Source organism: Lactuca saligna, chromosome 3, assembly GCF_052625555.1.
Source record: "Lactuca saligna cultivar CGN05327 chromosome 3, ASM5262555v1, whole genome shotgun sequence".
NCBI classification, from domain to species: domain Eukaryota; kingdom Viridiplantae; phylum Streptophyta; class Magnoliopsida; order Asterales; family Asteraceae; genus Lactuca; species Lactuca saligna.
This window is the reverse complement of record NC_136419.1, coordinates 56,546,489-56,558,146: the sequence shown is the minus strand read 5'-3', so window position 1 is coordinate 56,558,146 and position 11,658 is coordinate 56,546,489. Positions and strand designations below refer to the sequence as shown.

General features: G+C 37.8%; 2 protein-coding genes across 2 annotated transcripts; one reads left to right on the top strand and one right to left on the bottom strand.

Annotated features, from left to right (window-relative positions):
• Nucleotides 1-5,243: 5,243 nt before the first annotated feature.
• Nucleotides 5,244-9,597, top strand: DCP5 (decapping 5). Its single transcript, XM_078985081.1, has 8 exons — nucleotides 5,244-5,652; nucleotides 6,573-6,673; nucleotides 7,495-7,566; nucleotides 7,642-8,397; nucleotides 8,490-8,561; nucleotides 8,645-8,839; nucleotides 8,913-9,023; nucleotides 9,102-9,597. The coding sequence occupies exons 1-8, from the start codon at nucleotides 5,505-5,507 to the stop codon at nucleotides 9,276-9,278; spliced, it is 1,632 nt and encodes a 543-aa protein (XP_078841207.1). The 5' UTR covers nucleotides 5,244-5,504; the 3' UTR covers nucleotides 9,279-9,597.
• A 520-nt stretch (nucleotides 9,598-10,117) lies between these two features.
• On the bottom strand, nucleotides 10,118-11,428 carry LOC145036620 (clavaminate synthase-like protein At3g21360). Its single transcript, XM_078985082.1, has 3 exons — nucleotides 11,042-11,428; nucleotides 10,696-10,949; nucleotides 10,118-10,620 (listed from the first exon to the last, which is right to left on the bottom strand). The coding sequence occupies exons 1-3, from the start codon at nucleotides 11,405-11,407 to the stop codon at nucleotides 10,275-10,277; spliced, it is 966 nt and encodes a 321-aa protein (XP_078841208.1). The 5' UTR covers nucleotides 11,408-11,428; the 3' UTR covers nucleotides 10,118-10,274.
• Nucleotides 11,429-11,658: the final 230 nt, after the last annotated feature.

Genomic DNA, 11,658 nt, shown 5'->3' with positions numbered 1-11,658 from the left:
TGGTGCCATTTTGTGAAGGTGTGAAGAAGGAGAAGAAGGAAGAAGCAAGGAGAAGGGTTGTAGTGCAAAGATCCAAGGCCAAATCAGAGTTTATTGAGATATTTTCAGAGTTCCATCTCATATTATGCTTTAAACTTCCATTAGGGCTCTCCTAAGAGCTAGTTGGTGCTTGTTTCAAGCCTTTCACTTGCATGAACGTCTTATTAAGTCGATATATCTATGGATCTGATTGTTGAGGTGTTGTAGAGCCCAGATCTACTGTCTTTTTGGAGTTATATTGCATGATAACCATAGATCTATCCATTTTATGCATCTTTTAGCCTTATTTCCCTTATTCATGAGGTTGTGCACGTAAAGTTGGAAACTTTACGTGGTAAAACAGCTTATTGGACTCAGATCTATCAATTGTATGCATTGGATTCAAACAAAATCAAGTAAAAATCAGTTGCATGGCGGCGACTCGGCGAGTCGGAAGAACGACTCGACGAGTCGGGTCGCGAGTCCCGAGTCCTTCAGTTTTATCAGTATCGAGTGGACGAGGTGAGTCAGGAAGTGGACTCAGCGAGTTGAGAGTGGACTCAGTGATGGAGGGACTCGACGAGTTTGTTCATACAACTCGGCGAGTCCAAGGCAATCTTCTTGGGATCAAGAACAACTCGTCGAGTCTGTTCATACGACTCGGCGAGTCGGATGAAGATTGTCTGAGTTCTTGGATCAAGAGGGTACTCGTCGAGTCGATGCCAGACTTGACGAGTAGCAGTGAGTAGAAGTGAAAAGTGAGAGTAGGACTCGGCGAGTTGGGTGGCCAACTCGGCGAGTCAGCCCAAAAGAGAGTTGACTTTGACCAAGGGTAAAAGAGTCATTTTACCCCAAGCGTAGTGTTTAGAATTTGATTGAGTGTGTTTATGGACTTGTAGCCGAGGAGATTCAGGAGCAGCCGCCGTTAGCTTTCCGAGCCACACACTCAGCAGCCAGCTTACGAGGTGAGTTTCCTTCCAGTAGGAACGGGTCTAAGGCCACAATGCCGGCCCGTTCAGTTAGCAGTAGTTTCCGGATTTAGGTCCGATGCAGCAGTTAGTATGTTCGATGCCTTCGTGGTTCGAACAGGATTTGTGTGCTATGTTTTATATGTTAAGTATTATGTGTCCCGGGCCACGGCCCGATGTAGCATGTCGTATATGTGTTATGCTAGTTGATGTGTTATGCTATGCCATGTTCAGTCAATTCCGGACTTCGGTCCGATGCAGTTAGTTCCGGACTTCGGTCCGATGCAGGGGACAAGGTCCCAGTCAGTTCCGGACTTCGGTCCGATGCAGTTAGTTCCGGACTTCGGTCCGATGCAGGGGACAAGGTCCCAGTCAGTTCCGGACTTCGGTCCGATGCAGTTTTCGGGCTTCGGCCCGATGCAGTGGGCAAGGACCAATATGTGTTTATATGTTATTGTATGGTATGTGGTAGTTTGGGGGAGCTCACTAAGCTTCGTGCTTACAGTTTCAGTTTTGGTTTCAGGTACTTCCGTAAGCAAGGGGAAGAGCTCGGGGTGACAGCATCGCACACACCGCAGCATAACTTTTATCCTGGGGATGTCTCTTGATGTTTTGGATTGATGTAGTATGATACAGTTTTCCGCACAATATTTTATTATGTTTTGGGGATACATCGCATGTGTTTATGTTATGATACTTATATTATGGTTTTGATTATATGGAAAAACGAAAATTTTTGGGTCGTGTTTTTGGTTCGTTTCAACAACACCACCAACAATGGTGGAACTTGAGAGGAGGTTGTCTTGCTTCACTAAATCAACTATCACTCTTCTAATCTTTCTTAGGTGCCGATTTCATGAGCTAGAGGGGTTCTTATATAGTGTGGCTTAATTAGGGTTACACCCTGCAAACCCTAATGTGCATGACCTTCCATATTCCTCATGCTCCATGGATTTAAACCTCCATGGGTCACCACATGGGTTTAGCCAAACATAAAGAACTATGGATCATAAGCCCACATTATAAGAATGAATGATTTACAAAATCAATCCCCATATATTTAATTAATCTCTTTTGATCACAAAATTAATTCTTGATCAATACTAATTAAATAATATGATTTCATATTAATATATTAGAACTTATAATATATTAATAAACCATAAATAACCTCTTCTCAATTATCCATCCTTCATATTGTTCTGGTGCCATGCAACCCAAATGGACCATGCTACTCTCGGGTTAAGTACATACTAATTATAGTTATGGACTTAGACACTAATCCAACACAAACCTATAATCCAAAAGGCCCAAAATCTAACTAACCGTTTAAGGCCCATACTTGGCCTAATTTTCCAAATTTGGCCCAAACCCTTACATGGGCCTTACCCTAAAGTCCACCCATTCTCCTAGTCTAAAACGCTTGCACTCAGATGGCCCAACAAAAACCCAAGCACCTAAGCCCAAAAGAAATGCCCAAACTCGAATCCCAAAATGCAAAGCCAAACAAATTGAGTACGCTCAGCTTTATGCTAAGTGTACACGCTAAATGTACATGAAACGTACAGACTTGTACACCCAACGTACTCACCCATTAAGCCAAAACCCACTTCAATCACTTAATGATTAAGAACAGAAGTGCAAACCACATATATAATCCCTAATAAGCGTCTGGAACCATAAATTCACTGACTTTGTGACTTTGCATACCCCAAAAGCACCCAAATTCAAGATATAGCACTTTACTTTCACTAAATGGACATAATCTCATGCATGGGTGATTCTAAACCCTAAAGGTGCCAACTTTATGGACTTTGAACCTCAGAAACACCAAGAGTGGCAACTCATAGTTCCTGGAGTGATGTCAAACCACTAGATCTCATTCATGGGGCCAAAAGGGTCCAAAACTCATATAAGCTAGACCTTGCACCAAAATCCTTCTTGATCAACGATCTTGCACCAAAATCCTTCTTGATAATGAACCAAAACACACCAAGAAGCACACAAATAAGCTCAAAAACACAATGGAAAGGTCTAGGGTTTCGAAATGAGGTTATATGGTTATTGGAGGATGAGAAATAAAGGGTAACATGAGCCATAAGTGTGATTATATAGTGTCCAACCCCATAAACTAGGGTTTCACTAAATGACACGTATGGCTAATGTACATATGCATATGTCCCGCGTATGTGTCCAGAGTCCCTACCAAGCCATTCATCGGTACGCTAAGTGTACCATGTGGTACGCCCCGTGTACTACCCAAGGATAAAATGTACAACATTTCAACAATGAAGGGCATTAATGAAACATACCAAGATCTAAGTGTCGATTCAAGCTAATTTGAGGTCCCATACAAAAAAAAAAAATGAGGCCCTTACAGTAATTTTTTTAAGTTAAAAAATGATAAATTGCTTAGATTCTTGAAGAATCAGTTGAAATTTATTCTTTTTTTTTATATCATTCTTTGCATTTTTTTTTCATTGCATGGGACGGACTAATATCAAACATTTTTTTTAATAATAATATTAGTACATATATAAAAAATGGGCCCTAAAAGTTTAGAAGCCCCATCGCCCATGATGCTCCACCCTCTCATACAACCCTGACATGGGATAGTGACGTGTGTTTTTTTAGATTTTCAAAATTTCAGTTTATTTTAATCTGATTTTTAAAAGTTGTTCTTTTTTTATGGTTTTGAGAAGATGTTAACAATTTTTGAGTAAGTTTTTGAATTTTTTTATTGGAAAAAACTTTTTTAAAGGATTTTTAAAAAGAAAAGAAAAAATTGCAAGAATGGTCCATGTGGTATGTCAAAGTTAGTAAGTTTGATCCAAAAGCATTTGGGCTTGCAAAGATGGTCCAATAGTTTGGTTTTCTTGTAAGTTTAGTACAATTTGATTTGAACTTTTTTGTATTGACAATTATACCCTTTATTATTTTATTTTTCATTTTTGTTTTATTACAACTATTAAAAATAAAACAAAAATAAATTACATCTCTCTCTCTCTCTCTCTCTCTCTCTCTCTCTCTCTCCTCTGACGTCTCTTCATTCTTCTCTTCCACTAGACCACCAGTAGCCGTAGGAGCACCACCGCTAGAGGAGGCAGCAACAACAAACTTACCTGGATCTACAACAAGGGTATTGATCCACACTACCTTTGTTAATCTTGGTGGCATTGTTGAGAATCTGGAAGAAAGAGGTATGAGATGGATCGAGACCAATGGTTTCTAGTGGAACAACCACATCCACCAGAGCCACAAGTCCATCACGAGCAGGAACTCCAAACTTGTACTTGACAACCTCTTCACTAGATTCCTTCAAGTCTCCCTTTGTGAAGATCAGGTTGGCATTCCCAGAAATATATAAGTTTCAAGACATAATTTACAAGTAATTTAAGCATCATTCAGGAAAACACAAGAGCCATGATGCCCTTACATCTAGAAATATCTGCCTCACGAACATCATCATCTTCTTCTTATTCACATTCCAGCCAACACCACCACCACCTCAATGTTTTCCCTTTCCTCTTTCTATCCTGCCAAATGTAGATCCCCACGAAACAAGACATTATTGCAATTGCAACAAGTGCTCCAACCAATCCATATATCAAAGAAGAATGAGTATTTTTATGGGATTTGGGTAAGAAGTTAATCCCTAAATTACAAGGTACAACACTAGTATGGGGTCAAAATAAAAGGAAGCGAGGTCATTGCAGAGGGAAAGAGAGTTGAGCCTCATTTGAAAATCGTAGAGAAAAGATAAGGATGTTGCAAGATCTGGGAGGTTAAAGTTGTAGGATCTGATATCGTTGGTAGTGGTGGCGGCGAATAGATGTTTAAAGATGGGGCTTTTAGGGTATACGTCTTTGGATGAAAATGGAGATACAGATGGGTTAACTTCAAATTTGAAAAGCATGGATGTTGTTAGATGAACAAATTTGTGTGTGAGAGAGAGAGTGGGAGAGAGATTATTTTTGTTTTATTTTTAATATTTTTTTAATTGTTGTAATAAAACAACAATGAAAAATAAAATAATAAAGGGTAAAATCATCAATACAAAAAAGTTCAGATCAATCTGGACCAAACTTGCAACAAAACCAAACTATTAGACCATCTTTGCAAGTTCAAACGTTTTGAACCACACTTGTTAGGTTTGACATACTATAAGGACGATTCTTGCAATTTTGTCAAAAGGAAACAGGTCTTAATTTACGCCATTGGTCTCCACGCCTCACATATTTTAGAACTTGTTATTTTTGTGAGGATTCCAAAAATACCTTTGTTTTCACGAGCGTTTGTAGTTATGGCCCACCATTCTAAATGCTAATTTGAAATAGGGTTTCGAATTCGATTGAGAACACACAAAGGATCCCCAAAAAGAGTTCATTATCAAACAGTGAACTCGTACAAACCCTAACCATCATATCTCTCACAGAAACATATACCCACTTCAATCAAGTCAGCAAGAATTTACAGTCTCTCTCTCGACTTCGCTAGAGTGTGGAGTATCATAAGACTATGGCGACAGAAACTTCTAGATCTTCAAGTTCATCGGCAGATTCATACATTGGAAGCTTAATTAGCTTGACTTCCAAGAGTGAAATTAGATACGAGGGCATTTTGTATAATATCAACACCGAGGAATCCTCCATCGGATTGACCAACGGTAACCAATTTTTACGATCTTGTTTCTTCAGATGTTTGTGGTTGTACCAATTCGTATTTTTAGGGTTTCTGTTTGAGTACGGTTCAAAAAGGGTAAGTTCAAGAACATAATCGTAGAAATGAAATGCTTGCAATCTAATTTTAATAGGGCATTTATGTTGGCTTTATTCTTCTTATGTGAAATACTTTCGAGCTAATTGTTGCATTAAGTGTATGCTGTTTTAGAAAGAACAAAAGGATATTCTGCGATCTGAACGTAGTAGTCAGAATTAGCATATCTTGACACAAGTTTTTACATTAGTTTTGGGTTTTCTGTTTATAAACCAAGTAAATTGTAAAATCAAGTGAAACAAATGAGTGTCTACTGAAGTCGAATTGTCTCTTTGTTGTACATTTTCTTAAAAGTATATTTAAGGTATTCTTATCAAGTTTGGGTAAATCTCCAAATGGTGTCATTATCGGTATTGCTATGGAATCTCTTGAATGGATACTTTAACGGCATCTTATAAAGTTTGATTAAATTATGAAAGATCTCCATATCTCCATGTCCATGTCTACTTAGTCTTAAATATTTCCCCTTCACAATTTTTTCCACTTATACCCATCGAATCCTATACAGATTTCTTGTGTTTTTATCTTTTTGGTTTTGGATGTATATGTAAAAGATGTACACAATGCTGTTGAGTTATCATGCTGCAAGTTTCTTGTGTATGTTATAGTGTTGATAGATGATTCGAGGCTATGTGTTCATGCAAAGTTCTAGGTTGAGATATCTTTTAGGGAAGACAAGGGTTTTATATCAGGCATAATAAAACAAAGAATAGACATGTGGAACTTTAATAATGTCAAGTTCCAAGATTTGACGTGTATATTAATTCTTTCCAAACTTACTAATTTTAACGCATTATTGAAACTTTGCAGTAAGATCGTTTGGAACTGAAGGGCGAAAAAAAGATGGCCCACAACTCATGCCCAGTGACAAGGTTTATGAGTACATATTATTTCGTGGAAGTGATATCAAGGTACCTAAAATGAAATAAGTTTTGACTTTTGACTTTTATCTCTTTATTTGCTTGTTTGTTTATGGGAGTGCATAAGTTATGATCATTGCATGCGATTGTTGTTTTTTTGTTAAAAAAGGCTTTAACTTTAAAAGGAATAATTTTGATATAATGCAAATTGCAAAGCCTAGGGCATATTAGGTTAAGTGGGAATTAAGCAGTTTAGTTTTGATGTATTAACTATAATTGGTACAAAAGTGGACTTGTAAACTAAATATAAGACCAAGTTCATGGGATCTTTTTGTTGTAATTAGTTATTAACTAATTACCAAAATGTATCAAATGCCATAAGTCACTGTTGTAATTGTTTATTCCATAAATTAATAATAAATAGTTAACACGAATGATTAAGAACAATGAAAATTACTACCAAAATTGAACTAACATGTAATAAAGGAACAAGTTTGTTTTGCATTTTCTAAATAGTTAAATAATAAAACATAAATACTTGTGAACATTCACTTCCTATTATAAATTCAACTATGAAACTCACTTCTTAAGATCTTCTTATTACTTATCAAATAGAAAGTTAGAAGCAAAAAACATACTTTTAAATGTTATTTTTGCTTTTACTTTTACATACCAAATATTATTAGATAAGTTATTTGAATATTGATTTTTTGAGACACATATGATATGAAAGGAAACTGCATTTATTCGTTGAAAAACACAGACTTGGAAATAGAGATTTTGTAAAGTAAATTTCACGTGTTTGATGGTTTAGGACAAATATACCCCCGAAAATAATCAAAGATGTTAAAATATACTTTCATATTATGCAGGATCTTCAGGTGAAATCATCTCAACCTGTTCAACCCACACAATCCATAAACAGTGATCCTGCGATAATTCAGGTATTTCAAGACAAAATACACAATATATTTACTTATTTAAATGATTTAATGATTAAATTTTTTATTTATTTACAGTCACATTATCCTCGGCCACCTACAACATCTTCAACCGCGGGTGGTCCCACCACCAACAATCTTGGTCAACCCGGGTCAACATATCCTTTATATCAACCCGGTGGAAATATCGGGTCGTGGGCCCCATCACCATCACCACTACCTCCAAACCCAAACACTTCCGGGCCCACAATGCCAATGTACTGGCCAGGATACTACGCCCCACCACCACAGTTACACCAACAATCACTCCCTCGACCACCACAAGGGTTACCAATGCCGCCTTCACTACAATACCCCACTTTCAATCCACCACCCGCGTCATCTGAACCCCCAAATTTCCCAGAATACCCTTCTCCTTTATTGCCAACATCATCCAGTTTCACTGGATCTCTGCCTTCTTTGATGCATAACAAAACTCCTAACCCTTCCGCTCCACCGCTGCCAGGTGGCAGTGTCACCATGCAACCACCGCCAGCTGTCACCAGTGATGTGCTTTCAGGTGCAAAGTTTCCTTTTCAGGGGATGTCTCAGGCGATGGGTGGGCCAACTGAACCACCTACACCATTGCTGGTGACGCCAGGTCAGCTTCTGCAGTCTGTCCCTACTACTGTTTCCCCGCCACCTGTACATGATGATGTGGAAGTTGTTCCGGTGTCGTCGATGACATCATCATCATCATCACCACCACCACCACCACTGTCTGTTCCTGTTTCAGTGCCGGAAGCTCAGCCTCCAATTCTGCCATTACCAACTCAATCTCAAATTGCTCAAAAGGTATAAATATAATAATAATCAGTGATTTAAATTTTAAATTCTGTTTGATTTAAATATTTAACGTATTTTTAATTTTTATTGTTGTTCTTTAGCCTAATGGATCAAGTTACCAGAATCGCCATAATTACAATTACAGAGGGCGTGAAAGAGGCAGAGGATCAGGGGTAATTTAGTAATTTTATGTTTTTCAACTTTTGAAGAGAGAACATGTGAATAACTTTATAATATAAATTAAAATAAAACACAGGGGTCACGACCAGTGATGAAATTTACTGAGGAGTTTGATTTTAATGCAATGAATGAGAAATTCAACAAGGATGAAGTGTGGGGTACGTTGGGAAAAACCAACAGATCTGGTTCAAAGGAGAAAGATGGAAATGTTACTGATGAGGAAGAATCAGAAGAGGAAACCGATCCCAACTTACCTAAAGTTGAAGTCAAGGTGAGATTTTTTATCCGAGGGTATTTTAGACATTTAACAGATAATTAAAACAAATGCAATCTTGAATCTACAGCCTGTTTATAGCAAGGACGACTTTTTCGATTCGTTATCCAGCAACTCACTCGATCGTCAATCGAACTACGGAAGGACTAGATTCTCTGAACAAATGAAACTAGATACAGAGGTAAGGTCATTTTCGTCATTTCATATATTTTAAAATTCTTTTTAACTTTCGACTTATGATCATGTTTTGTATGTGTAGACATTTGGAGAATTTTCTAGGTACAGAGGGGGTGGAAGGGGTGGGCGTGGGCCCTACCGTGGAGGGCGTGGGCGAGGTGGCGGCGGCGGTTATTATGGAAGAGGGTACGGGTATGTTGGGCGGGGTCGCGGTGGCAGAAATCCAAATCAAAATCAGAATGATATGCGTGATTATTGAAGTGTTGTTGGTTGTTTTTAGAAAGTACATACCAAATGGTCCCGACTGATAAGGGTATGTGGATTTTTCTTTTTTAGGAGAAATAAAAAGTTAGGTGATGAATATTTGTTTAAAGTTCCTTGTGGATTTTTTTTTCATTATAACTTTGGGTACTCATGGGAGTGTGGGTTTGAAGATCAGCAATATGTTGGAGTCTAAATTTGTGATTTTTTTTTTTTTTTTGCTGTTGTTATAGTGCTGTTTTAGTAACTATTTGTGGATCAGTTCTGTTCTTTCTTTTTTACCAGTGGCATATAATCTGATTCTTATTGATTTTTAAGTTAAATTAAAACCTGTTGTTGTATATATGTGTGTACAACGCATGTGTTTTGCTAATGTATCCTCATATTGTTGAAGCAGGAAGCGTCAATGGATTAGATTAGATGGAATTATAAAGTGAGAATATGCTTTCCATATGATGACCCAATCACGAATTATTTATAGCAAAAAGATTACCCTAGAGTTGGGTGTTGTGGTAAGTAGCTTTATTGGGCTAAATAGAAATAAACATATATAAATCAAATACAACATAGGTTACAAAGCATTGGATAATAATTGCAAATGTGAAGACAACGTTGTTGGACCAATATGTGTTTGATCTGGAGGATCAATCAAGTACAAAATATGGTTATCCATCATATGGTTAATACTTCAACAATCAACAAGAGGGGAGTACTTTGTTTTTTGATGCTTCCTTTTATCCAATTTCATAGCTAGACAGTATTTGTATATAAATGAGGCTTAACCTCAAATATTTGATTTATTCACGATAAACTAGGAAAGAAAGGTACTACATCTCATGACCTTAGAAGGTCAAAACAGAATAGACGAACGGATTATTAACTATGTTTTGACATAGTAAAACAATGTCATACTTTATGAATGGATGAGACACTCATAATGCCTCTTTATTTCCATATATCCATTATTCTCACATGTTGCTTACTATAATCGAAACTACTTGCATGTAGCAACCAAGACTCTTCTTGGAGCAAGAGATGGCCTTCTTCCATGAAGCGTAGCATAATTGTCAAGAAACAACACATCTCCCTTCTCCCACTTGAATTGAATGCTTTCATCCTCAATTATCTCTTCGCATCTCTTCACTATGTTCTCTGGTATCTCAGTCCCATCAGCCATCATCGCTGAGCTAAGCTCCTTCCCATGCATCCCCACCATTGTATTGAACCACATTCGCCTCCCTTTCCTTCCCTCAAAAACTTTGGTCAATGCTCTTGGACCTAAAATCGTTTTCACACCACCGTTTTCCAGCCATTCAACGTCCATCCCTAGAGCCCTTGCCCTATATCATGTCAAGATCTTCAGAATCAATTTGTTCGATTCAAAATAATATGAAAACTGAATTGTATTTCTATACCTTCTTTCAGCTTCTTCTTGGTCTTGTGTTGCAAAAGCATCCTGCCAACCTCGACCTCTCATGGAGGTGGTATTGTCATTGCTGAGAGCTGTGAATGTGTATTTCAATCCCTTGGCTTCAACTTCCTCCACAAATTCAGGGAACTCCTCCATCATTCGTTCAGTGACTTTGAAGCTTGGAACAAATGGCGTCTCTCCACCTTCTGGTGGTGGGACCTCACAGAAAAGTATCACCGCTTTCGGGAACTCTTTTATCTGTTTATATCATTAATTAATAAGCTCAATAACATATTCTATAACCACAATCGTAAAGAAATTTAAGCGTAAATACAAATGGTTTGACTTACCAAAACCATTTCATGATGATAGTAAATGAATTCAGAGAGAGGGCCTTCATTAGCAGTCCAAATTCTCTTGTGGATATGTGTTCGTGGGGCGGGCCCCACATAACGGATATCTTCCCAATCACAAGTTTCCACAATGTCATTGAAATCAACTGCATTCTTCACGTCGAATCCACGAAAAAGAACAGCACTATTCTTCACAAGCATCTCTTCAAACCATTCTTTGTTGTTCTTTAGAGCTACCAATAACGACTCTATCCCGTTTTTACTTGGTTCTGGAGGTGTGAGCACTAAAGGCAAGGTTTCTCCATCTACTAACTTTTCACCTTCGCATTTCCCTACCTTGAATTCCTTGCAATTGTATTCCATTTTTGCTACTCAAGGGTGATTATGGGCTACGTAGTTTGAGATGACGAAAGGATGAGGGTATGAAAGAGTATATATAACCACAAGGACGGATGATCTTATATATTGGTCCCACCCATTAACGGCTCATGATGATCATATCAAAGATACTGAATTGTCTTTTTCAGATCAAGAATATATATCGTCAGTTAGGAGACATTTTGTATCTGTTTATATCATGTTATTCTATGGTTTTAGCATCCGACGGTTATTAG

Coding starts and splice junctions, on each gene's coding strand:
- DCP5 (XM_078985081.1), top strand. CDS start 5,505: ATGGCGACAGAAACTTCTAGATCTTCAAGTTCATCGGCAGATTCATAC. Junction 5,653..6,572: donor CTCCATCGGATTGACCAACG/GTAACCAATTTT, acceptor GAAACTTTGCAG/TAAGATCGTTTGGAACTGAA. Junction 6,674..7,494: donor TTCGTGGAAGTGATATCAAG/GTACCTAAAATG, acceptor CATATTATGCAG/GATCTTCAGGTGAAATCATC.
- LOC145036620 (XM_078985082.1), bottom strand. CDS start 11,407: ATGGAATACAATTGCAAGGAATTCAAGGTAGGGAAATGCGAAGGTGAA. Junction 10,950..11,041: donor ATCATCATGAAATGGTTTTG/GTAAGTCAAACC, acceptor TGATATAAACAG/ATAAAAGAGTTCCCGAAAGC. Junction 10,621..10,695: donor CAAGAAGAAGCTGAAAGAAG/GTATAGAAATAC, acceptor GACATGATATAG/GGCAAGGGCTCTAGGGATGG.